Source organism: Martes martes (genome assembly GCF_963455335.1).
Source record: "Martes martes genome assembly, chromosome: 16".
Lineage (NCBI taxonomy): Eukaryota > Metazoa > Chordata > Mammalia > Carnivora > Mustelidae > Martes > Martes martes.
Genome location: NC_137904.1, coordinates 31,884,099 through 31,907,333, shown reverse-complemented (window position 1 = coordinate 31,907,333; position 23,235 = coordinate 31,884,099). Strand labels below are relative to the sequence as shown.

The following is a 23,235-nucleotide window of genomic DNA, read 5'->3' as shown; positions in this document are numbered from 1 at the left end:
CACTCAGCCAAAAGAGAGGCAGGGATTTCTTGAGACTTAGCTTCCAGGAGTGGTTTTGTCCCCATCAGCTGTTGTCTTTACTGACTTATAAAACAACACAGATAATACTTGAGACAATGCCCTGAGGTGATAGCAAACTATGGAAGACCCAAGGTATGGTTGCAAACATCTAGGGACCTTTGCTGAGTTCTCGTGGAGTTATTAGCCTCTCCTAGGAAGGAGATGGGGATGTAGATGGGTCTTGCTGAGACTAGGCTAAGTGCTCTTATTTCTTCAGTGGGAAAGACCTCTGCTCTGTCAGTAACCGTAGAGTGTTCTCATCCTCTTCAGTTCCAAATGTGTTCCCAAAAACTCCTTTCACATCCATAATGTGTCACAGTGATACGCATTGTTTGATACCATATTTTGGGTATTTTAGTCCTGTTTTCTAGTTAGCTGGATTATAAGCACCTTCAGGACAGAGCTGGCATGCTCTGTTTTCTTTGGTGCCCAGCAAGGTCTGGGCCATCCATAGCTGCTTATTAGATACAGGTGTTGACTCATAATTATGGAGGCACACAGCATTCCTTGTTATGATTTATCACAAGATTCTAAGCTGCAGCCTTACTATTGGACATTTAGAGTTTCCCCCACTTTTAATTTTATTTATTTATTAAAGATTTTGTTTATTTATTTGAGAGAGAGGGTGAGAGAGCACACAAAGAGGGGAGGGGCAAAGGGAGAGGGAGGAGCAGGCTCTCTGCTGAGCAGGGAGCCTGATGCAGGGCTCCATCCCAGGACCCTGAGATCATGACCAGAGCTGAAGGTAGACGCTTAACCGACTGAGCCACCCAGGCACCCTTTCCCCCTCTTTTTAAATCATAGACTACATTCATGTGACACAAAACTGTTTTGTTTGGAAAATGATTTTCCAGTGCCTGATATTTCACAATCTGCCTGGGGCTTTTGTGTTGGCCAGGGAAGAAGGTTGAGCACCAGAATATGTGAAAAGGATTAAGTCTCTGTCTTGAAGATGAGAGTCCTAAAATAGGAATTGTCAGATAAGATAGGCCAGCTGATGAACAGAAAAGACTTTTTATGCAGATAAACAGGAAGTTTAAAAACACGAGAGGAGAGGTCTAACTCTGAGTCAGAATTGATCGTTTAATGTGTAAGGCGTTTACTCTCTTGAGAACGTGGACTCACAGAGTGTTCATCCTTGGAAGAGACCTTACTCAACCCCCTCATTTCACAGATGATGCAACTCCCAGTTCAGAGGATCAGAGATCTGCCCAAGGACATCATGTTGTTGGAGGCAGACAAGCTAGCCTTGTCTGGCAGGGGTGAGAGTGAGTGAGCTAGTTATTCTGACCCAGTCATGTTCTGTTTCTAGAAGGAGTACCTTGAATTACCAGTGCCCAGCTTTTGCACTTTGGCAAGCACCTTATCCTCATTTATATGCTCCTGTCTCTTTCTTTTCTTTTTTTTTAAAGATTTATTTATTTATTTATTTGACAGACGGAGATTACAAGTAGGCAGAGAGGCAGGCACAGAGAGAGAGGAGGAAGCAGGCTCCCTGCTGAGCAGAGAGCCCGATGCAGGGCTCGATCCTAGGACCCCGGGATCATGACCTGAGCCGAAGGCAGAGGCTTTAACCCACTGAGCCACCCAGGCGCCCCTCCTCTCTCTTTCATAAGAGCCTTTTGGCTGTGATTTCTTCAAGCCCCACCGTGGCCCTTTTAAATAACATTGTCTCATCCTTCATTACTATTTCTTATAACTGGACTCCTAAGCCCAGTCTCTTGGGTGAGGGTGGTGGTGTATGATATAGGGGGTAGGTGTAGATGTGTGCTACTCTGCTCGCTGGAGGAAAGCCCGATGCTGGACAGCTGCCACAGTGGGGAGCAATACGTTAGTTAACCTGCTTTTTGCATGTGCAACCCAAAGTCAATTGTGTAAGGCCCTGTGCTATGCTTAGCGTTTCCAGGAGAGCAGAGTGTTGAAGGTGTTTAGAGACTACCTAATAGGAAGTGAAAAATGAAGTTTAGAAAATAGTGGTAAACTCGGTAAGGGTACAGCCACGCTACATACAGAAATTAGAAGGAAGTACTGGAAGAGTGCCGCCATTTATGAAAGCCTGTTCCGTGCCATCCCCTTGACTTTCTGTAAGGTGGGTATTGCAGTCCCATTTGGCAGAGAAGGAACTTGAGGCCAGAGGTGAGTTTACACAAGAGCACATGGTAGAGGAAGTGCCACAGCTGGGAACTGTATCTCTCATACAACTATATAATTCTTCCATCATACCAAGCTCCTAACCCGGGGGAAGTTCAGCCGGTACAAGGAAACCTTGATGTGAACTCTAAAGCTGTCACTCAAAGTGTTATTTGGCACCAGAGGATACAAAGGTGGGGCATTCAGGAAGCTCTCAGGAGACAGAGTTCAGCTCATACAAGGAACTTTGGTAGAGTCAGAGCAACTGGAAGTAGGATGGGCCTCCTGGGGAGGTAGCTAGTACCCTATCCCTGGAAGAGGTTTGGTAGAAATGTGGGTAGGAGCCATGTATCAGATGAGTGGCTGATCTTTGAAGATCCTTCAAGTCCCTATGGTCTGTGAAATTAAAACTGGACAGAGTCATATGTATGTTTTGTTTTGTTTTGTTTTGTTTTGAGATCCTCTGCTGTACCCAAACTGTAGTCCACTGCATGAGATTCCTGAAAACTACAATTAGTTAAGTCTGTCTTTCTTTTTTAGCTCACTTTTCTGGGTTCTCTTGCTCATTGCCATGACATCCAGGTGCCAAAGAAGGAATTTTAAGGGGCTTCTTTGCTTTTAATCATTTTTTCCCACAGGTTGTGAAAGAGAATCATTCATTCAGGGGTGAGCTGGGAAGGCTGTTTTCAAGCTGGGTTGCAGAGAACATTCCTTTGGTGGTCTTCAGTCAGCCTTAAGCGTTGTAGGTTTACAAATTTAATTTTACCTCTCCACTCAAGAGTGGCCAAGCTCTGGTGAAGCCGTTCACCTAGCACAACTCACAGGAATTTAATTGGTAGACCAGAGTTTTAATTCATTAATTTACAGTGGAACAGATAATCCCGAAAGCTCAGACTGTGTGTTGTCTTCCTTGAAGGTAAACCCATTTGAGCGAGAGAATTAAATTTAGGCAGTTGCTAAGTAAATATGGAATCAGAGCAGAGGAAGCTGAATAGCCTGAGAGATTGTCATCAATTCTGACAGCTTGATCCATCCTTCTTCATCAAAGAGACAGGTTTTCCAGGTGAACATGCTCTAGAAAAATCTTGGAACTTGGAGTCAAAAGCCATAGATTTATGTTCTGACCTTGACTTAATAAGCTATATGAAATGGGAAAGTCATCCAAACAGCTCTGGGTTTCAGTTTTCTCTGTTGTGTTAGAGATTGAATCACCTAACGTATGGGAAAGGGCTTTGTATACTGATGCCCTATATGCATGTCAGCATTAGTCTAATTGTGTTAGGCTCCTTTCTTTTAGGGAGTCCCTTGGACAATACCCTTGATGTCCTGTCTTCATTCTCCCCTACACTAGTCTGTGGGTTTTGCCCCCTGACATCAGATATCTTTTGTGGTGTAAGGACATCCCTATCTACCAGTGTCCAGCTGGCTTTGGAAACAGAAGTGTGGATTGAAACAGAAATCCAAGAAATTGGTATTTGTCCTTCCTGGGTATATTAACTTGCATTATCTATTTTAGCAGCTCATAGGGAATTATTTCCAAGAGGCTGAGGGGTTTGAGAGAAATTTGAGTTCCATTATTTCAGCCCCCTTGAAATTTTAGTTTTATATTTGAACTGAACTGCAAAGGGCCCCAGTATTTATCACTTGGCTGCCATTGCATTCTGATTCTACCACCTCTACTCTCTTAACTCAGAAGCCAGTCTCCATGGAACAGTCCTAGTGAGGGTGACGACATACCAGCTTTCTTCTATGGAGGGTGGGGCTTGTCTGATTACAGGAATCCCCTGCTCTTTTATCTTTCTGAAGAATGCATGTTTTCTGGGCCTTCTGTATGGAGAGCAAGGAGTGAATGCAGGATGTTGAGTGGGCAGCATCTGTTTTCCCACTGGCTGCATGTTTATGTTGGCATCTGCTGTCCTAACCCTTTGCCACAAACTAGGGAGTCTTATCTGCTCTTGGTTCAACACAGAACAACCCCACGGCCCCAAACCACATCTGAAGCTCTTAGAACATCTGGGAGAGGTGTGGGAGAGGAAATGTGGGGCTCTGTGGCTGTTGGGGGTTTGGAAGAGAGTCTGGGGAGGCTCTGGCAAGACAGCCCACCCCTTCCAGAGTAGTCCTGCATCTCTCATTTTAAATCTGGAAGGCCCGTGGTGGTGAAAGGAAACAGACATTTATTAAGTGCTGTTTCATGAGCCACGCACTGTGCTTTATGTACAGGCATTTGTTGAACACAACATCCCTGTAGAACAGGGCGTAATGGAGTAGGCATTCGCTTTCTCCCTTTTGTAGATGGGACCCTGAGGCTCAGAAAGATGCAGTGACTTGCTCAAGGCTACACAGCTTGCTCCAAAGCCTGCATCCTTTCCAGTGAACATCCGGCAGACATCAAGAGGGAGCAGACTTTGCAGGCTCTTTCTCTAGTCCGTTCTCAGTTTCCCTTACATTTCTCTGTAGTCTATGTCCATCCCTAAAAGCAGCCTGTTTTAGGCAGGTCAACAGGAAGGTGAATTTGAATGGTCTGACCGTTAAGTAACTTAGATCCCAGAATATTCCCCTCTAAGCAATAAATTGTGGCGCCCAGACTGCTCAGCACCTTTTGTTTTTGCCGTTCAGTCCTTGCATCATTTGCATCATGTATGCTTCCATGCCCTTGGAATTTTATGACTCCACACAGCAGATATTTCCTCCTTGAGAGCCAGTGCCTTCTCAGCCCCTCCCTCCATCTGTTGAGGGAATGTGAGGGTGAACTGAGACCTACCAGAGCTCAAAGCCAGGGGGCGAGGGCTGTAGGAGGCCATACTTCTGCCCCTAGGCAGCCCACCTGGCTTCCTAGCTCATCTCAAGGTTTCTAGACAGATATGTGAAAGCTTTTTGTAATCCACAAACACATATAAATGGCTTTGATCTTTCCTAGTGACTCGTGTCCTCATGTGGAAGTCCTACAGAGTCAGGAACTTCTTCCCTTATAATTAACCCAAGTCTCTCTTATTTCCATTTATGTCTATTTCCTCCTCCTCCTCTTATGGCAGAGAAAATGGAAGAAATCCCCTTAGTCTTCTATTCCTCTTAGCTAAAGGCTTACTGGCTCTAAGTTGCACTTGGGTTCTAATTCTGGAAGTTTGCATCATTTTTATTGTTCCTTATTATCACCCTTCCCACTTTCTCCATATGCTTCCTCAAGGGTGAAGTCCAGACAGGATCCAGTATTATTTTGCATGGGTTTCAGTTCTTTGGAATGGAGCCTGTGGCTTACCCTGACCCTAAATGGGAAACTCCACTGGGCCTGACCATGGATGGAGAAAAGAATGAGAAAGGAAAAAGGACTGACTGGGCCCTCCCCAGCAGACTGTCGGATCTGCTGAGGCCGGATGTTTAGCCAACATCCCAAGGGCAGGGGGTTTTTTGAACCCTCCTTTGTATCTCTGTCTAATACTTCTGCTGTCTTCTTGCTCAGATGGTTGATAGTATAGTGTATGATGCCTTTTGCAAATATAGAAAGACAGAGAATAGATTTGTGGGTGCCAGGGCCTGGGACAGGGGGCGTGAAAGGTGACTGGTAACGACATGAGATTTCTTTTGGAGAGTGGAAATGTTCTGGAATTTTAGTGGTGATGATTGCACAACCTTACTAATATATCAAGAGCTACTGAATTGTATACTTTAAGAGGATGACTTTTATGATAATGGGAATTACATTTCAGTTAAAAAGAACTCAACTTTATTTGTGTACTAATAAGTTCTTTTATAACCGTATAGTAAAAAAATTGTAACAACAACAAAATATACATAAAGCCTTGAAGTTTATGAAGCACTTTCTTTTTAAATTTATTATTGATTTTTTAAAAAAGATTTTATTTATTTATTTGACAGAGAGAGGAGACATAGCCAGAGAGGGAACACAAGCAAGGGAAGTGGGAGAGGGAGAAGCAGGCTCCCCACTAAGCAAGGAGCCCAATGTGGGACTCGATCCCAGGACGCTGGGATTATGACCCAAGCCAAAGGCAGATGCCTAACAAGTGAGCCACCCTGGTGTCCCTATGAAGCACTTTCTTTCATCACAGCATCTCCTTTATTTCTCATGGAAAGCGGGTATGAGTACTGTTTTATTGTGCCCATTTTACAGATTAGGAAATTAAGTCTCAGCAGTTAATTGGCTTGTTCAAGTTAGTAGCGTCGCTGGTACATGGCAAAGCCAGGACTAAAGCTCTGGTAGTCTGCCTATTTGAAGCCCATGTAATTCACACTGCCTGTGGTTGGGAGGTTGAAGAAGCAAGCACTAAGCTCTTTAAAGGATTCACAAAATATGACTGGAAAGGATCGTGGGGAGCTTCAGTCTCATCCCTCCATTTTTATGAAGACGTTGAGTTGCAAAGAGTGGAACCCTTGCCCTTTGTCATAATAGAGAAATGGGGAGATCAAAGTCACCAAAGAAAAGGATTTTGAAAACCCAAGTAGATTAGGATCAGCCTTTTCATCTCACTTGTCCAGGCTCCTGAAAAGGCCAAAGAGGAAAGAGAGGGAACTAACCTTCCTTTTACTCTGGACTTCATTTACCTTGTTTTACTTATTATCCTCAAAAACCCTATGAAATAGGCATGGTTTCCATCTGCAGTTGTAAAAGAGTCAAAGCTGAGAGAGACTGAATATTTCTCCCCTTGTCAAGTAGATAATAAGTTGTGGTAAAACCAGGATTTGATCCTGATCTTCTGATTCCAAGGCTAGATCCTCTTCTCATATGCAGATAGGCACCTAGCTCCCAGGTGGTGCAACTGGGTGGACAGATAGACATCTGCTTCCCTCATATCTCTGCCCCTCCTGAGGCACATGCTTCATTAAAAATGTTTGACCTCTAGGGCGCCTGGGCGGCCCAGTCGGTAGAGCATCGGACTCTCAGTTTTGGCTCAGAACATGACCTCAGGGTCGTGAGATGGAGCCCCACTTTGGGTTCTGGGCTGGGTGTAGAGCCTCTTTGGCTCTGCCCGCCCCCCCCATCTCTCTTCCCCCACCCTCCCAAAAAAAGAGAAAAAGAAAAAATGGTTGACCTTCCCAGTGAGAGGAGAGGGCCCAGGTTGGAGAAGCTCTGTTTCATGCTAGGACGACTTCATGCCTGGGTCTTGTCAAGGGTGAGGACCTGTGCCTGGTACCGATGGGAGGGAACCCCTGTTTGCTCTTTGCCACCTCCCCCCGAAAAGTATTCATTTTCAACGGTCCCCCTTGCTTTTAAACGGAATTACTGCCTTCAGACTTTCAAAGGGGCCAGAAATCAGTGGTTTTGGATACTAAACAGGAAACTCAGAGCCCTTTCCGTTCCTTTGAGCTGGCTGGAAGGGCTGGGCCTGGAACTATTACTTTCCTTTAAAGGACAGACGAAAAGTGTTGTGTAATTTTTTAAAAAAACAAAAAACCTTTCCTGGAGTCCTGAAACCAGCCTCCGTTGATACACAACACGGAAAAGAACGGCCTTGTTGCCTGGCGGTAATGACAGCAAACAAATGTGTCTGACAGTCTGTTTGGGATCTCCTGGTCTGAAATTCTGTTTGCTCCATTCTAATTGCTTCCTTAACTTCCTTTCAGTCTCCCCACCTTTGGTACCACCCTCACTCAAGGGAGTGCCAGGCCGTGCCTGGGTATGCCAGGCTGGGCCGGGCCCCACAGGATACAGTGACCCAGCCAGCGCTATTCTCGTCTGTCTGTTTGCAAGATGCCTGTTGTTCTCAGTGGCTGTTTTCCCCATTATAAATGTTGCCTTGGCAGAGACCCAGAGTGGAAGCCATGGTGGAAGAGCTTCCAGAGTTCTATCCCAGCAAATTCAGCTGGTCCTGAGTGCCAGCTGAGCCAGCAGGTTCACCATTATCCAGGAGGGTACGTGAGGGGGTGGTGCCTCCAAGACAGCCCTTTGCATAGTGTGGGCCTCAGCCAGCACACTTCGTGGAAGTGGCCTGGGGGAACCACAGTGTCCCTGGGCGGCACCTCTGGGCCTGGCTGGCATTTCTCTTCTCTGCCATGTGTCCTCCCCATCCTCTACTCTCTAGGAATTCTGGGCTATGCCAGGCTAGGGGAAATTACTCGTAGGCCGTGCCCTGAAGCAGGCAGAAACCCCCAGAATGGTCCCCAGACTTTTAAAATCACACATCCGTACTAGTAAAATGTTTTGAGTATATACTCCTAGTCTGTAGATACTTAAGAGTGGTACACACATACTGCTATGTAATATACACATTATAAACCTATATTCAAAGAAATGATTAATAATTAAAATTTAGAAAGGAAGAAAACACTATTATAAATTGGTTTTCAAATCTTACTGAAGCTGTGTGATTTAATATGCTCTTTTAAAAAGATTACTGGTTTATCACTTTCTGATATAGTAATTCTAAGGTATGTCCTAATGAGAGTATTTTTCATACTTTAACAGTTTCCCTTACTGGAAAGTTCTTATAAGAAAGGCAGATTCAGATGCAAGATTAGCATGTTTGTGCTTATGAAAATCATGATCCCCATGCTCCAACCCATTTACCTGGTTACACAAAGGTTTTTGCAGAACTTTGCAGTTGGCTCTTTGTTTGGGATACTTTTGAATAGATTAGGAAATTGTGTCTTCCTAATTGTCTAAATACAGAAATACAGTGTATGGATGGGAGATTGTAGAGATGGCTTATTTTTAAATTTTTACTGGATTTAATTTTTTTTTTTTTTTTTTTTTTTTTTTAGTTTTACGAAGTAAAATTCACTCTTTGGTATACAGTCCTCATACGTGATAAACACTTGGTCTTATAACCACCCCTGTAATGAAGATAATAATTCTGTCTCCCCCATTACTCCTTGTAGTCAAACTCTCCCCCCAGCTGTAATCTTTGGCAACCACTTACCATAGCCTGATGCATTTCAGATTCATTCATGTTGGTATGTGTATCAGCAATTGGTTCCTTGTATTGCAGACTACGGTTATATGGGCGGCACCATTTTATCCGTTCGCCAACCGAGAGACATTTAGGTTGTTTCCAGTTTTGGACAATTAAGAATAAAGCTGCTCCAAAAACATTCTCCTGCAGGTCTTTGCTTAAACATAGGTTTTCATTTAACTTGGATAATTGAAACCACCAAACTCTTGTCCAAAGTGGCTATGCTGTTTTGTAGTGTATGAGAGAGTTCCAGTTGCTACACATTCTTTACTTGGTTTTGTTAACTTAAAAAAATTGAGCCATTCTAATAGGTGTGTCCTGATTCTCACTGTGTATGTGTGTGTGTTTTTGTTTTTTTTTTAACTTATGACTACCATTTTATTATAAAGGATACAACTCAGGAACAGCCAAATGGTGGTGAAACAGAGAGCAAAGGTTGAGGGTGGAACTTTCATGCCCTTTCAGGGCATGTCACTCACTGAGTGCTGTGATGTGTTCACTAACCTGGAAGTTCTCAGAATCTCATTCCACAGTTTTTTGGTTTTGTTTTTAAAAATTTTTAATTTAAATTCAATTAATTAACATTTGGTGTATTAATAGTTTCAGAGGTACAGGTCTGTGATTCATCAGTCTTCTATAACACCCAGTGCTCATTACCTCACGTGCCCTACTTAATGTCCATCACCCAGTTACCCTGTTCCCCCATTCCCCACTTCCTCCGCTCCAGCAACCCTCAGTCTGTTTCCTATGATTAAGAGTCTCTTGTGATTTTTCTCCCTCTCTGATTTCATCTTGTTTTATTTTTCCCTCCCTTCCCCTATGATCCTCTGTTTTGTTTTCTTAAATTCCATATATGAGTGAGATCCTATGATAATTGTCTTTCTCTAACTGATCATTTTGCTTAGCATAATACCATCTGTAGTTCCATCTGCATCATTGCAAGTGGCAAGATTTCATTCTTTTGGTGGCTGCATAGTATTCCATTGTATAAGTATACCACCTCTTCTTTATCCATTCATCTGTCAATGGACATCTGGACTCTTTCCATAGTTGGGCTATTGTGGACATTGCTGCTATAAACTTTGGGATGCTGGTGCCCCTTTAGATCACTACATTTGTATCTTTGGGGTAAATCCCTAAGAATGCAGTTGCTGGGTCATAGGGCAGCCCTATTTTCAGCTTTTGGAGGAACCTCCATGCTGTTTTCCAGAGTGGCTACACCAACTTGTATTCCCACCAACAGTGTAGGAGGGCTCCCCTTTCTCTGCATCCTCGCCAACATCTGTTGTTTCCTGACTTGTTAATTTTAACCATTCTGACCGGTATGAGGGTTGGTATCTCATTGTGATTTTAATTTGCACTTACCCCAATGACTAGTGATGCTGAACATCTTTTCATGTGACTGTTTACCATCTGTTTATCTTTGGTGAAGTCTGTTCAAATCTTTGGCTCATTTTATTCTTTATTTTAAACATTTTTGAGGGGTTTTTTTTTGACTGGGTACAGTACACTTTATTGGTGATATACTTCATTGATGATTGAGGAGCTCCCTGAGTCCCTCTCTTTCTTTGGGGTTCTGGGATGGAAACTGTCTAGAGGTCATGAGATTCTCAGTGTGCCAGGGGTGAGTTGGGGCAAGGACTCCCTAGCAGCTGAGGGCCTGTCTCTTCTCTCGCTCTCCCTGGTTCTGGTGATCCAGGGGGCTTTTACTCCTTGGAGGCCATATGGACCGTAACATCCACCACCTGGTTTCTATAGCCAAATTCACTGTCATACCAGGAAATGAGCTTGACACTGTGGTCATTAGGGAGAATGCCAGCCCCATCATCAAAGGTGTAAGAGTGGGTATCACTGTTAAGGTCTCAGGAGGCAACCTGGTTCTCGACTGTAGCGCAGAATGCCCTTGAAGGGGGCCTCTGATGCCTGTTTCACCATCTTCTTGATGTCATCATATTCGGCAGCTTTTTCCAGGAAGCAGGTCAGTTCCATGACTGACATATTGCAGATGGGGACAGGAAGTCCATGCCATTGAGCTTCCCATTCAGCACAGGGATGACCTTGCCTACCTTGATGGTGCCAGTAGAAGCAGGAATGATATTCTGGGCTGCCCCTCAGCCATCACACCACAGCTTCCCAGAAGGGCTGTCCACAGTCTTCGGTTGGCAGTGATGGCATGGACTGTGGTCCTGAGTCCCTCCATGATGCCAGAGTTGTCATGGGTGACCTTAGCCAGAGGGGCCAAGCAGTTGGTGGTGCAGGAGGCATTGCTGACAATCTTGAGGAGGTTGTCATACTTTTCATGGTTCATGCCCATCAGAAACATGAGGCATCAGCAGAAAGGGGCAGAGATGATGACCCTTTTGGCCCCACCCTTGAAGTGAGCTCTGGCCTTCTCAGTGGTAGCAAAGAGCCCAGTGGACTGGACTCTACAACATACTCAACACCAACATCACCCCATTTGATATTGGAGGGATCTTGTTCTTGGAAGATGGAGATGAACTTTCCATTCACGACAAGTTTCTTATTCTGAGCCTTGAGTGTGCTGTTGAATTTGCCGTGGGTGGAATCCTACTGGAGCATGGAGACCACGTAGTTGAGACCTATGAAGGTGTCACTGACGGCAACAGTATATCCACTTTGCCAGTGTTGAAAGCAGCCCTGGTGACCAGGCACCCAATATGACGAATTCCGTTTACTCTGACCTTTACCATTGTGTCTTGGGGATGTGGGTGGCACTGCACCAGAAAATTCTGATGTCTGTTGAATGGGTTAGGAGCAGAGAGCTACTTTTGCTTATTTTAAAATTGGGGTTTTTGTTTCTTATTGTTGAATTTTGAGAGTTCTTTGTATGTTTTAGGTGCAAGTTCTTTGTCGTAGATGTGATTTCTGGGTATTTTTTCCTAGTCTGTGGCTTAACTTTTCTCAGATTGAAATTTTGACGACATTGAATTTAACAGTCTTTTTCTTTTATAAAATGTTTATGGGGCAGGATCTAAGAAATCTTTCCGAACACAAAAATTTCCACCTGCATTATCTTCTAAATATCATTCATTTTGATCAATTTTTTGTACAGTCATACCAGTTCTAAAGTACAAAGATCATATAAAATGGATACATTGCCAGATACCAGTTTTCTCCATAGCATAAGTACCTTTTGAAAAGAAATTATATTCCCATTTCCTGTTAAAATACCACCTATACTTTGAAGGGACAGATTTATGTGGGTTTATTCTTTGGAAAATATTGCAGAGTAAGAGTGCCATAGTATTGTCAGCTACTTTTTAACAGCAAAGGCCAGGGAGTTTGGAATGTTAATCTTTTTACAGAAGAAAAATGTATGACTTTTTTACATTTGTAAGTACTTTGATGTAAGTGAACCTCTTTGTGGTGTGCTATTCTATACAAAAAATTGCAGGGATCCTACTGTTTAAATATCCTGTTTTTTAAGATTTTATTTACTTTTTTAGAGAGAGAGAGAGATAATGAGCAGGGGGAAGAGGAAGAGGGAGAGGGAGAATCTTCAGACAGACTCCCTGCTGAGCACCGGGCTTAATAGGGGGCTCGATCTCAGGACTGGAGCCGAAACACATAGCTGACTGAGCCACCTAGGAGCCCCAAGTATCCCGTTTTTGTCTGTTTGTTTGTTTGTTTGTTTGTTTTAAGATTAGTCTCATTACTGACATCCTTTTGCACAAAAAACAGCAGTATTCACAATATGCTGAAAGCAAAGACTGAAGGGTACCACTGTCACACCACACACACAGTGAGACCCCACACTTCCTTCTGGATACCTGTGCACACATGGCGGTAGCCCAGGGAAGATCCCAGTGGCAAAGCTCTATGACTGTTCAGTGAAACTTTTTTTTAAAAGATTTTATTTATTTCTTTATTTATTTGACAGAGAGAGGCACCGTGAGAGAAGGAGGAACACAAGCAGGGGGAGTGGGAGAGGGAGACGCAGGCTTCCCACTGAGCCGGGAGCCCGATGCGAGCCTGGATCCCAAGACCCTGGGATCATGCATGACCTGAACCAAAGGCAGACACTTAAGGGCTGAGACACCCAGGCGCCCCTGAAACTTTTTTTTTTGAGATAAAAATGTAAAAAGATAAAAGTAGATTAAAATTTTAGGGTTTTCTCCCCCCTACTCCGATTGTCTTATATGCCTTCTGGGGATACCTCTAACCCTGGGAAGTCTTACAGTGCTGCTTCTCTCCCTGCATTCCTGATGGTCTCTAGGTATAGTAGATGATCTGTGTTTGTTGGGGAAATAAATGCCTTGTCCTGTTACAAATAATAGAGGTGTGTTACTTTGTGTTGTCATCTTCCTGTCTGCTTTCTTCTAGAATTTATTTTCCCATAACCACATGCTTCCAAGCTCCAAACTTGAAGTTTGTAACAAATGTTTCTTAGAAGATGATGCTCCCGATTATCCATAATGTAGAACCATGAATCGTAAGAGAATATAATTTTGAAGCTGTAAGGGGACTTGGGAGGTTGATGAGTCCAAATCACTTACGAAAATCAAACCAAATAAAAAGGAACTACGGTAAATGCATAGAATGGAATACGACTCTTAACAATAAAAAGGGAATTTTTTTTAAAGATTGTATTTATTTATTTGAACAAGAGAGATGAGGGGGAGAGAGGGATAAGCAGACTCCACGCTGAGCATGGAGCCCGATGCGGGGCTCGATCTCACGACCCAAGATCATGACCTGAGTTGAAACCAAGAGTCAGAAGCTTAAGTGAGGGTGCCACCCAGGTGCCTCAGGGAATGAGCTTTTGATAAAATGCAACAACATGGATGAATCTTGGAGTAATTATGCTGTGTGACAGAAGCCAGACAAAAAGCACTGCGTACTGTATGATTTTGTTTATAAAAAAGCGGAAAACGCAAGCGACAGTGACGGCAGGGGCTGCCTGTGGATGAGTGGGAAGGGAGTGAAGAGGGGACGGAAGGCAAAGAAAGAAGGACGAGAGGAAACTTATGGGTGTAACAGTCTTGATCCTGATGATGTTTTCACAGGTGGATACCAATAGTGCACTTTACACAGGTACGGTTTACAACATCACTTACATATCAGTAAAGCCACTTAGAGAAATAAAGGAAATCAGAGACAATTCACCTGTGGAGTAAATATTTAGTAAATGCCTGCAGTATGCCAGATTCCTGTGCTCTGTGCTAGGGGTTCAGAGAGAGTCAAGACTTGGCCTATACTTTCAGGAAGCTCACCATCTCGTGAGGAAGTTAGAAAATAAACATATACATTAGATCCAGTATGTTAAGTGCTATGAAAGAGGAACAGATGGGGAACAGGAGGAGTCCTGAACATGGGTGCCAATGGGTGCCTCTTCCGGGGGAGGGCAGGGAAAGCCTTACGAAAGAGAGGAAGCTGAGCCAAAGCCGGCGTAGCATTGGTCAGGTGGAAGAGCCCCCCCCCCCTTCTGAAGGAACATTGTGGCCAGATGGGGGAAATGCAAGTTCCAGGAACTGTGTGTGGTTCAGCCTGACTAGAGCAAAGGACACTCTAGCGAGAGAAGGGACTGCAGAGGTTGGTGGGGCCAGACGGTGAGGCTTTGCTTCCCTGCCAGTGCTTGGGTGTCTTGTTCTCCAGGGCTGAACTAACAGGTGGTCTCAACCGTAGTCTGTGTCACAGGGACACCGTCTCTTCCAAACACCTAGCATAGACCTCCAGGTTTTTATGCCTGCTTCATGCTAGCTTGGGAGTTCTTCTGTTCCCCAGGAATGTTTCAAAACCCAAAGGAAAGAGCTGGTTTAGGTCTGAGCGACAGCTGGGGGAACATCTGCTCGCTTTTTGGAGCTACCCCTGGGAGCACAAGCCTCTGGTGCATTTGCATGTCGGAGGCAACCAACAATCCAGCTGCCCCAAAGGCAGTTTTTCCACAGGCCAGAAATGTTGCCTTTGGTTCTGGCGGGTGGCACTGATCCCTAAAGTCCTGTATTTCTGACAGTGGCTGTCTGGTGTGCAGTGATCTGTGTCCTGTCTGGTTCTCTCCTACCCTCTGGTGCTCTGTTAATCAGTCACCACTGGATTTCTCCAGCCACGGAGTAATAGAGGTCATGGGAGAGTCCCTTATTTGTTTGTTTGTTTTTAGAGTGGTTTTCTGAGAAGACTAGGAGGTTGGATTCAGAGTACGATTGTCAGACCACATTAAAAATGCAGGCAGTGGTGCATAACACGGATGGCTCATGTCAGCCAGACATTTCAGTGTAACCAGAGGAGAGAAACACGGCGAGAGCCTGTGTTAATGGAAGTAGATGCCAGACTGCATGGTAAGGTCTGGCTCACGTTTCTCCTATTCCCTGCCACCCTTCAGCCGGAAGAGAGCAGCTCATATTTAAGTTAGAATTTAAAATGGGATTGCTGCTTAATGAGCATTCCTGTGATCTAGAGATCAAGTTGCTTACACCTCGAAAGTAGAGCTCCCGTGCTCCCGGTGGGGAGGATTTTTACTCTTAGGGCAGTTAGGATTTATAGCAGGTGAGAAGTACAGGTTTGGTGGTGTATTCCTTCTTGCCTTGGGGATTCTTTGCCATCTTCTCAGGGTAGGACCAAGAGGACAAGCAAAGTGCTTGCACTGATTTCCCTAACCAATGGGAGGAAAGCTATGGCCAGCACAGATCCCTGGAATCAAGTGGGTCCAGCAAAGGCCGGTGTCGATTATCTGGGTGGATTAATAAAACTTATGGTGTCAGGAGGGAAGAAGTTTCCAGTGGTAATTGTGGAGTTTGGTTTTTCTGTCTTCTCACCTGGGCTGATGAAAACAGTCCGAATGTGGGCTGGCCCAAGCTGTAGCTCTATTATCTCCCCTTGTCCTCCCCCATGCTAGCTGCCACCTCGGCTGTTAAATGGCTCAGAGTCTTTTTTTTTTTTTTTTTTTTTTTTTGTTGTTGTTGTTGCTGTGTCCATCCTAGAAGGTCATGACTGTTGTGATTTGGGGCTGGTTTCCCGAATGGGTGAGTGAAATGGATCTCTAACTATCGATTTGTTTTCTTGCATTTCAGTCGTTCCAAGGAAGTCAAGGACGAGCATACCTCTTTAACTCAGTGTGAGTGTCTCTGGTACATCCATGGTTTGGTGCAAATTTTGTCGGGTGGGGGGAGAAGGAACGCTCAGTGATAATTAAACAATGGTCCCTGCCCCCCTCTGCCATGATAAAAGCCTTACGAAACATTACTCTCCACAGTAGGCAGCATTCCCCAAATCTTTGGGGAATTTTTTGGGGGGCAGCATCTTTGGCTAAAAATAACACACTTACTACCCACAGTAGGCACATCAGAGGGCTATAGGCTCATAGGGAAGAAGTTGAAGTGCCTCCGAGAGCCTCATCATGGAGGCTTCAGAACCGGGTCTAAGATGAGTCATCCGGGAAGAGAGGAGGTCGAACAGAAGACACAGAGGTCCGCTGCAGGAGCTGGGACTGGAGGAAAAGGTGTGGGCAGTGAAGAGCCTCCCCACTGCAGTCTTGGCCTAGAGGGCTCTCCGTCGCTGCGGGGCATGGCATTTATAGCCTCTTACCTGGGAAAGGAAGGTGAAATTCACACAAGTGTGGTGAACTGGGAGAATGGCAGTCTCGCATGTTCCGCTGGAGATAGTACGGGGCTCGTTCATCCTTGCAATCAGGGACAAGACCGTGCAGATGTCACATTCGACATCTTCAGCTGTGTTCAGTCATCAGTGAGCTCTGAGCTGAGGACCCATGCTCCTGGCTTTGGTCTTCACAGTGTGGCCGTCACTTAGTCCCCTTAGGTCACAAGGTTAGAAGGATTAGTTAGAAACATTCCAAGCAAAGTCTCAAGCATAAAGACTTTTTTTTTTTTTTTTTTTTGTAGACTCACTGAATCAGAACTTGCAGATCCCAAATGCATTTCAATGGAGATGTTTCCACGTGGCTACATTTTAGGGGCTGTTACCATGTTTGGTCATAAACAACGCCCTTCTCAGCATTGGCTTCTCTTGAGGCATTCGTGCTCAGTTATTTTCTCGCCGCAAGCTCAGCTTGAACGACTGAGGCTTAGTGTGTGACTAACTACCCGTTCTCTCTCTCTCCGTCCCTTGGCACAGAGTTAATGTGGGCTGCGGGCCCGCAGAAGAGCGAGTGTTGCTAACAGGACTCCACGCAGTCGCAGACATTTACTGTGAAAACTGCAAAACCACTCTGGGCTGGAAATATGTGAGTACTGAGGAGTCTGGTCGGGTGGCGAGAGGGCTGTGAAGGGAGTAGCTGAGAGCCTCGTGCTGGAAGATTGCTTTCTTCTCCTGGCTTCCTGTGGCCTTGTGGGGTTCTTAGTCCAGGAACAGGCAGCTGAACCCAAAGAGCAGCTCCTGGCACGCTCCTGTCTGCCACACACACTCTTCCCTTTCCTCTGACAGTCCTGTTCTCTTACTCATTCCTTCGCACCTGCCCCTGAGATGGACAGATACACACACACATCTCCTTTACAATTTAATTATTATTATTAATAATAATAATAACAACAGCACATAACATTTCCCTTACTGTGGGAACTTACTGTGTTCCAGGCCTGTATTATTTTATGTACTCTTCACAGCATTCTTAGAAGGTAGGTCATATTTTAATCCCTATTTTGTGGATGAGGAAACGAAGGCATAGGGAGGTGAATAGTCCATCTGATGTTTTCTAGCCATTACATGGCCAAACTGGGATATAGGCATCTGGGAGTCTCACTACAGAACCCATCCAGTAAATGTCCCCCAAACATCGCTCAGGTCCTAGGCCCTGTGCTAGCATCATCAAACATATTAATTAATGTCCACTCTTAGGTATAGTCATGGCTGGGATCTCTCTACTGGACATTTGTTCCTTGACTGTTTAACGCAACAAGTATTTTTAATGTCTTCGTGACACCTAGAGTGAGCAGTCCTTCGTCAGGGTGAGAGGAGGTATGGGTGATTGGTGAAAATAAACTTCTGTTGTTACTGCTGGTAGATACATTAATTACTGGCAGATATCTTCACATGCTTTCTTCTGCCCAGTCATGGTAGGGATATTGAGTCTTCCCATCTCTGGGAGGACAGTTTATTCCACGTAAATGCTGTAAATTCCCTGTCCCATCAGTTGCCCAGGGTCAGTGTGGGGCTGGCTCAGATGATCTGTGGTTAGGTAGCTTTTAGTTAGCTTGGGAAGAGCCTGGAGGAGTTGTCAGAACTGCCCACAGAGTGATAATGATGTGTCAGTGTAGGTTTGTTGATTATGACAAAGACGCCACTCTGCGGGACTCCGGGAATGGGGGAGGCTGCCCATTATGTGGGAGCAGGGAGTGCAGGGGAAACCTCCTTGCCTTCTGCTCCCTTTTGCTGTGAACCTAAAACTGCTCTAAAAATATGAAGTCTATTTAAATAAAAGAGATGTTGAGCAAAAGAAGCCCGACATACGAGTATGATTCCAGGGGCGCCTGGGTGGTTCAGTCATTAAGCGTCTGCCTTCGGCTCAGGTCATGATCCCAGGGTCCTGGGATCCAGTCCTTGCTCAGCAGGAAAACTGCTTCTCCCTGTCACATTCCCCCTGCTTGTGCTCTCTCTCTCCCTGTCAATATCTGCCAAAAACAAAAACATGATTCCATTTAACCAAAGTTTAAAAATGTGCAAATCTTCACTGCCACAGGGAGAGTCTGCCATGGAGCGGCATTGCCTTTACATCCTGTCTTTCACATCTCCCTTGAAATGTTCAGAATTAGAAAGAAACCCTGGATGGCATGTTTCACGATGCCAAGATGGTCACAGATCCCTATGGTTGCCCTGATTGCCTCTTGTGGGAAACCTGGCCTTGGCTCTTCTCCCCTGGATGGCCGGCGGCCCCCTCTGGGTCATCCGGGGGCCACGGTTCTGGTTGTGATTATTCAGAAAGGTTCTTCCCTTCTGTTTCTCCAACCTCTTGGTCATCTTAATCCATTGAAGATGTGCAGGATTACAGACAGAAGATAAATCTGAGTTGGTTGGTTTTGCTCCTTACTTCAGGTAAAATGATTCAGTCCTTTGACAAAGGTTTATTAAAAGACTGCGTGTTGGATAGAAAAGTAAATGCAATCTAACACCTGCCCTTGAAGTTGTTTATAGCCATGATATCAAGGAGGAAAACTACAGGTAGACAGATAAAACAGCTTGACAAGCATAGTGATATGCACAGGACAGTGGGAAAACCTCCATCTCCCCAAATATTTATTGATTACCTCTCACATCCCAGGCCATGCTCCAGGCTTTCATTCCATTATTTCTTCTGACCCTCACAGAAATCCTGTGAAGTACTTTTAATAATTCTCCCAGTTTTGTAAACGGAAAGTTTGCATTTGTAAACGCAAGTGGTTAAGTGATGCTTCTGCGGCCAGGGTTCAGTCTGGGATGCTCTGCAGACTCCACATCTAGTGTTCTGTCCAGGTAGGACATTTTGCAAGTGTCCTGTGGCTTGGGGGCTGTTGAATTTTTTTTTCCTTTTGGCTTTTTTGTTGTTGTTGTTTAATAGGGACATATTCTTACTTTCCTAGTTTTCTTTTTACCTCCCCCCTATCCTGAACACACTACCGTGGAACAATAGGTCTTATTCTCGAACCACATTCCTTTGTTGTGTAGACACACACACACACACACACAGACACACACACATACACACACGGAACTGAGGAATAATGAAGTGTCAGGGAAATGACTGCTGAGTCCACAGCTCTTGTGTGTGTGTGATGTGTTTGCACATTTTCTCTCAACGCCCCTCCCCTCTCCACTTTGTGGAATGATTCCTCTCTCAGTGAGAGGCTCAAGTGTGAGCCCTTGTTCAGAGTCCCAGATCCCCAGAGCTCTAGGAATTGAAGATGCATTTCATACAAATATTGCCCAGAACTTACAGGGGAGTTGGGACTACAGGCGGGAGGGTTGGGTCCCTTCCTGAGCTGGAAGGCTGGGAAACAAAGCTGATGTCCACTGCTTCTGCACATCGAGCTCAGCCATCTAATGACTCTGATGACCAATGCTTTTCATACAACATACCAACTTGTTTTTATACATCTACGCCTGGGAATAAAATACCCTTTGAGCCTCTACCTGTGCAGGGCTTTTTTTATTGTTGTTTAATATCCCCCTGTGTGGCTTACTAGCCTGCAAGCCCACCCACAGTGTTGTACATTTAGGATGGTTATCTGCCAGGTGGTTTCTGTTGCATTTTTCTCTCTGGAGGCCGGGCAGCTGGTGGGGCTTGAGGGCTGCCAGGTTCTTCAGGCTGGAGTCCGTGGAGCTCCTTACTCCCTGAAGAAAGGCAGTGAAGGAAAAACAGACTTAACACACTTGACATAGAAACAGCAAGATAAACAAGAGAGAGACCTGTTTGGCTCCCCAATACTTAGTACTCTCCCTGAGTGTCTTTTCTCTAAGCAGAACAAAGTGCAGTTGAGGGTTCTGCCATAGAAACTTGATGGATACATCCATAGAGCACATTCCTGGTTAGCATCCCAAACCAAGTTCCCTCAGATTTTACACACACACACACACACACACACACACACACACACACACACAGCAGTTTCTTATTGAAGACCTATTACCTGGCACGCAGTCTTCTAGGCACGAGGGATATAGCAATGAACATCGTAAATGAAGACCTCTGCCTGCCATGAAATTTGTGTCACTGTGGTGAGAGACAGTAGCTACAGTAGATGTGCAGGTTGTACTGTGGGTTTGAAAATCATAAGTGCCGTGCAGAAGATTGAAGCAGGAAAGGGAGGGGGGAGAGAGAAGTCAGGGGTAGAAGTTTTGCTTTTAAAGTAGAATAGGTGGGGAAGACCTTGCTAAGGTGATGACATTTGGGCAAAGCCTTAAATGATGAGAGAGATCCTGAAGAAATTCTATGGTAAATATTGAGAAAAATGTTTCAGATACTTAAATTGCAAAATATTGAAACTTGGTTGTAAATATTGAGAGAGTCCCGGGGCTGCCTCAGAGCTGGAGCTCAGTGGCATGTTCGAGTGGCAAGAATGCGTTCGTCCTGGGTGGGGCGGTCCTGATTGCTCCCACGCTACAAGTCACATACTTGTCTTTGGTCATTCATTGTCTTTTCCTTTGTGTCTCCTAGGAACATGCCTTTGAAAGCAGCCAGAAATATAAAGAAGGCAAATACATCATTGAGCTAGCACACATGATCAAGGACAATGGCTGGGACTGATCGGAGGGTTTCCACCTAACCCAGTGTCCACGTGAACGCCATCCAACCGAACATTCTACCCAAGCGTGAGAGAGTGACTGAACACTTGGTTCCATCCATTTAGGGGCCTTGCCATCTGGGGCATTCTCCCACCCTGACACCGTCTTTCTGGTGACCGGCCTCTAAATCTTTGTCTCTCTGTCTCTTTGCTTTGTATCTGTTTGTGAGTTGATCCTGGCTTCTCTCTCTGTTCTAGTGTTGGCTGAAAACAAAACAACAAAAGGAACAGATACCTGACCGCATGGCGGCAGCCCACCTTGATCAGGGCCCTAGGGCCCATAGAAGAGCTGCCTGATGGCCTCCTGTCGGGAGAGCAGTGGCACAGCACGGGGGTGTGAGGAAGAGGGGAAGGAGAGAGCCTTGAGGGTCCCAGGGGTGGGCAGGGGATGGGCCGTTAGAGGTAGGAACAAAATTGTGCTGCTCCCGGAGTCCTGGTAACTTAGGCTTGAAATAATCGACTTGTCTAAAAGGACAAAGAGAAAAAAAAAATACCTCATGACTGCATTCTCTCTGATCAGAAGCTTCTGTTCCTGACACCGACAGTGCCAGGTTAGCGTGTGAGTCCAGGAACTGGCCCTAACTCCAGGGGGTCAGGGGCCTGGTTCTCCTGGGTTGAGTTGGGGGTGTCGTGGAAGCAGAGGGTGAAAAGCCCAGGTGGTTTTGATAACTCTGATGCCTCACTGCCCCTTCGGGTCATCTTTGCCTCTTCAGTAACCGTAGGTGAGAAGAGGGGGACTGCCATTTGCCGTGGGTGCAAGATTCAAACATCCCAAAGGCTTTGGCCACCAACCAAGTAAAATCAGTAACTGAGGAGGACAGGGAACAAAGGGGGCAGTAGTTTGGGAGCTCCTACAGAAATGGCTCAGATGCTGCGCCAGAAACAATAAAAAGTAGAACCAGTTAGCAATTCTGACTATCTAACCTTTTTTCCTGACCCTTAGTAAGAGAAGAGCCTTGTGGCAAGGAGGGGGGTGGGGTGGGGCAATACTGGGAATAGTTTAGATTTGAACCATGACAGGTTAGTGTATCTTTCCCCTTTGGTATGCAGTGGCTTCAGTGAGATCAGCAATTCTTTGTACATAGAGTTTTGGGTGTTTTTCTCCAGTTCTATCCCTGTAGACTTGTGGAAAACAAAGTCTCAAGGCTTTGAGCTGAGTGATAACCTGGCTAGGAGATTCCTCATGCCCCTGGATCTGTTCTCGGACTTGACTGCTTTGTGTGGAGAGAAATTGTGAGTGGTCCATTAGTGGGAAGGGCCTGGGTGTGATAGCCAACATCAAGTTACAAATTCCAATATTAGCCCCTGCCTCCCATCTTGCAACCCAAACCAAAGTTCTTCATATTAAGGAAATGGAGAACAAATCCTTACCAAGTCTCCTGAGAGAAAGGAGTTTGTTACAGTTAACCAACACTGTGCAGTGTATTCTACCGACAGCTAAGCCAGTACACTGTGCATGACCAAAACTCATTTAACCGAGTTAATTTTATTGCTTAGACCGAAAATGTAATTAATGTTAAGATATGTGCAGGTTATGTTAGGTAATTCTCAGCATCTCATTCTCTAAGTAGGCTGATCCTATAGGAAAATTCACCTTAAAAGTCACGGAAGAGTGAGTTCGTAGAGACAAGAATCTATAAAATTGATTCATCAGGATTCAAGCAGCCGGCAAGGGACATTTCCAGAATTCAGACAAATTCCCGTAGGGAGTGAGTCCATGGTGGAAATGCCTTTTCATGTGGCTGTGGTCTGATTGCAGAAGGGGGACCAGAGCTAGGTGCTAGGCGTGGTCCTGCCCTGGAGGGTGACTGATGCAGGATTGACAGGAAGCTGGGTGGCTCCAGGCTTAGCGGTAAATGGCTTCTGTGACACAAAAGGATTCTTAGAAATTGAATCTTGTTCCCAGAGGCTTT

General features: G+C 45.1%; 1 protein-coding gene and 1 pseudogene across 3 annotated transcripts in view; one reads left to right on the top strand and one right to left on the bottom strand.

Annotated features, from left to right (window-relative positions):
• The window catches only part of YPEL2 (yippee like 2), a 59,726-nt gene extending 37,497 nt beyond the window's left edge, over nucleotides 1-22,229 (top strand). Inside the window, exons 3-5 of one of the 2 annotated variants that reach the window (XM_080826049.1) lie at nucleotides 16,124-16,167; nucleotides 17,184-17,292; nucleotides 21,196-22,229. In XM_080826049.1, coding sequence (XP_080682175.1) covers nucleotides 16,124-16,167; nucleotides 17,184-17,292; nucleotides 21,196-21,285 — 243 coding nt within the window. In that variant the 3' untranslated portion in view covers nucleotides 21,286-22,229. The remainder of the gene's footprint in view (nucleotides 1-16,123; nucleotides 16,168-17,183; nucleotides 17,293-21,195) is intronic. The other variant, XM_080826050.1, reaches the window with a different exon arrangement.
• Nucleotides 10,802-11,806, bottom strand: LOC308356651 (glyceraldehyde-3-phosphate dehydrogenase-like; annotated as a pseudogene). Its single transcript has one exon. The product of its transcript is annotated as a glyceraldehyde-3-phosphate dehydrogenase-like (transcript).
• Nucleotides 22,230-23,235: the final 1,006 nt, after the last annotated feature.